Source organism: Theobroma cacao, chromosome 2 (genome assembly GCF_000208745.1).
Source record: "Theobroma cacao cultivar B97-61/B2 chromosome 2, Criollo_cocoa_genome_V2, whole genome shotgun sequence".
Lineage (NCBI taxonomy): Eukaryota > Viridiplantae > Streptophyta > Magnoliopsida > Malvales > Malvaceae > Theobroma > Theobroma cacao.
In genome coordinates, this window is record NC_030851.1 from 40303989 (window position 1) to 40306887 (window position 2899).

Here is a 2899-nt window from a genome sequence, read left to right on the forward strand (position 1 = left end):
ATGAGATAGGGGTGGATCTTAGTGTCAAAAAATTGGGAATTATTTTATTATTTTTTCATAAATTTGAAAATTATTTTAATTATGATTCCATTTTCTTTAATATGTAATAACAAAATTAAATTTTACATAAAATTAATAAAATTACAACTTTACTTTTGAGCTATTTGATATATTTTAGGAAACTCCGATCTTTCAAAAAGAATTTTTAGGAAACTCGTATTTCTTTCCTGGCGGGAAGCAACTACCTCCCTTCCCCTTAATTTATAATAATTACCAACTGATATTTCATTAATATCAGTAAATTGGATTCCATTGCAACTACTCCTATTACAAATAGGAATTCCTACGGCCATTGCCCATTACTATAAATTCCACTGAGGTTTTCCCTTGATTGGTCAAAAGAAAACTCTTCCCCTCAACATTTTTCGCCAATGGCTTCCGCTACTTACAGCTGCACTAACGAGCAACATATTGTTTATCAACCTCTGGTTGAACCAGAAATTTTTTACCCCACTCCCCCTTCTCTCCAGATTGAATTAACCTTCTTCATTCTACTCCGACGCACGCGCCATTATCGCTTGATCGATCACTTGGTCGATCTTGACGACGATTACAGTTTGTTTTCCCAAGAAACCATGCGTTTTGATCTCGATGTTTTGCAAAGCTATGATCGGACTTACCAAATCCTTTCTCCCATGCTAGTAAGACTCAAAGTCAACCCCAACGCTCGTCGGCCCCGTGCCATCATCGATGAAATCATCCGACAAGGATGTAGCGTCGAAACCTCGGAGTCCAACAAGGAAAGTCAAGTCTGGCCTTTGCATGCAATGCTATGGGTAACGATTGTGCAACATGTGAACGAGGAAGAGGAAGAGGAGGATTTGATCGAAAGAGCTCTGGAAGAATCGGCATCGGAGTTTGAATCAAGCAACTATAACATGGTTCCAGCCAAGGAGTCATCCATCAAGAACATGCTGAAGAGCGTTCGAGTGGAAGCTGTAGAGTGTGATCAAAAAGGTGAAGAAAGAATCATGGAAAGGCTTTTGGAAACTGAAAACTGTGTTATTTGTTTGGAGGAACTCAAGGTTGGATCAGATGCTTCTCGGATGCCATGTTCTCATACTTTCCATGGTGACTGCATCGAAGAGTGGTTGAAGCAAAGCCACTATTGCCCTATTTGCCGGTTTGAGATGCCGACAGAGTGAAGAGCTTTTCTTTTCGTGTTTTTCTTGCTTCTAGTCGAATTATATATAAACCTCTTCTCATGTTGGATAACTTGTTGATTGCTTTTGAAGAGGTTTTCTTTTCATTAGGTTTACTTATTATAGTTGTTCTGTTTCCTGCAGTAGTTCATGGTTTAATGAACTTAAGCTATTTGTACATGGTGGTCGAAATCTGCAATTCATGGGAAGAATATATATATATATATTTTTTCTTTTTAGTCATTTTAAATGTTCTATTTAGTTTTGATCTGTTTGTATACTTGTTTTACTTATCTGGTGCATTACTAGAACTCTGATGATTATTGTGGTCTGTTATTTTATATCAAATAAAATGGATGATTGAATCTTATGAACAAGAAGAAGCACTGCAATAAACCTTTTTAATATAAATCAATCAGTAAGGTAACTCCAGGGGTGACAATGCTAGGAACACTCGTTCAAACTATGGTACTTGTTATCATAACCTGGCCCGACTGGGATAAACAGGTAATCTAGTTGGCAATGTTTAAACTTTTTGTTCTATGAAATTTCACTTAATATCTGCAGGAGATCTTAGCTAGTACCAGATTCCAGGGAAGAAAACAGCATCACAGATAATGGTGCCTGAGGAGCAAGCTTCTTTTCTTCCTATAGTTGGATTTAGATTTTTGTTGCTATCAGTTCTTGAAGCCAGTGACTAGTTCACTGCTGGGAATTTGATTAACTATTTTTTGGAATTCTTTGGTGTCAACTATGCATATACCAAAATGAAATAGCTGCAGTTTTTCATCACCATATTCACGTCTTGGCTCTTGGTATAATTACATGTTACTGCTTTATGTTTTCTGCAATGTCCAAAGGGTAGATTGAAACTGCCAATCAGTTGTAAATGCCAAAAAGTTTTAGAAAACATTCTGCAACCATATTTTAGATCAAATGCTTCCCATAACTCAAGGGAGAGCTCCAAACAGAAGAAAACTTTAGTTGACTATCAATGAGAAAGGTAATGAGTTATACTGAAGCAATGATCATTGTCTCCCAAGCAATTAAACAACATAACTGAGGACCCTTTTAAACAGAATAATCTCTATAATGATTAATGAAAGCATCCAAGACTCAAAAAACAAAAACAAAAAAAAAATGGAGAAAGGTTGCAGTTGTAAGTTTGGTACGGCTTGAAGTAGCTACAGTTCTATTCTTCTTCAAATTTACCTCTGATTATAATGACACATTTGAAACTGTGATGTATTAGAGTTAAAGCATGCATTGACTTTAATCTATTGACTTAATATGTATTTTGCTTCGTTGTACTGGTTATTTGGAGTAATATACCAGTGTTTATGATGTGTCTTTGTGCATGTTTTAGTTAATAACACTTGTCCTCTACGTTAACAGGTGTTAACCTTATGTTGCTTGTATAAATGCTTATGTTTACTGATGAATAAAGATCATCGTATATACCAGCAAATTTTCTCTTTTCTCCTCCGATTTTCTCTCCTGGGAGCATTTCATATTACCCTACTGTTCTTATCACCTTTCTTCAGTTTCATGACATGATGGCCTCTGGTTGGAGAGATATGATTGGAAGTGAGTGATCTTCAAAACCAGTGAATTCTTTGCTAAGAACTGAACCTGGTCAACTTTAGTGATCTTCCAAACCATCTCCTTCTTTTTTCTTTACACAAGAAGAATTGCTT

General features: G+C 36.0%; 1 protein-coding gene across 1 annotated transcript; it reads left to right on the forward strand.

Moving 5' to 3' along the window:
* Positions 432 to 1205, forward strand: LOC18610449. The gene has a single exon (XM_018115021.1). It carries the CDS (start codon positions 432 to 434, stop codon positions 1203 to 1205), a length of 774 nt encoding a protein of 257 aa, XP_017970510.1.

Coding starts and splice junctions, on each gene's coding strand:
- LOC18610449 (XM_018115021.1), top strand. CDS start 432: ATGGCTTCCGCTACTTACAGCTGCACTAACGAGCAACATATTGTTTAT.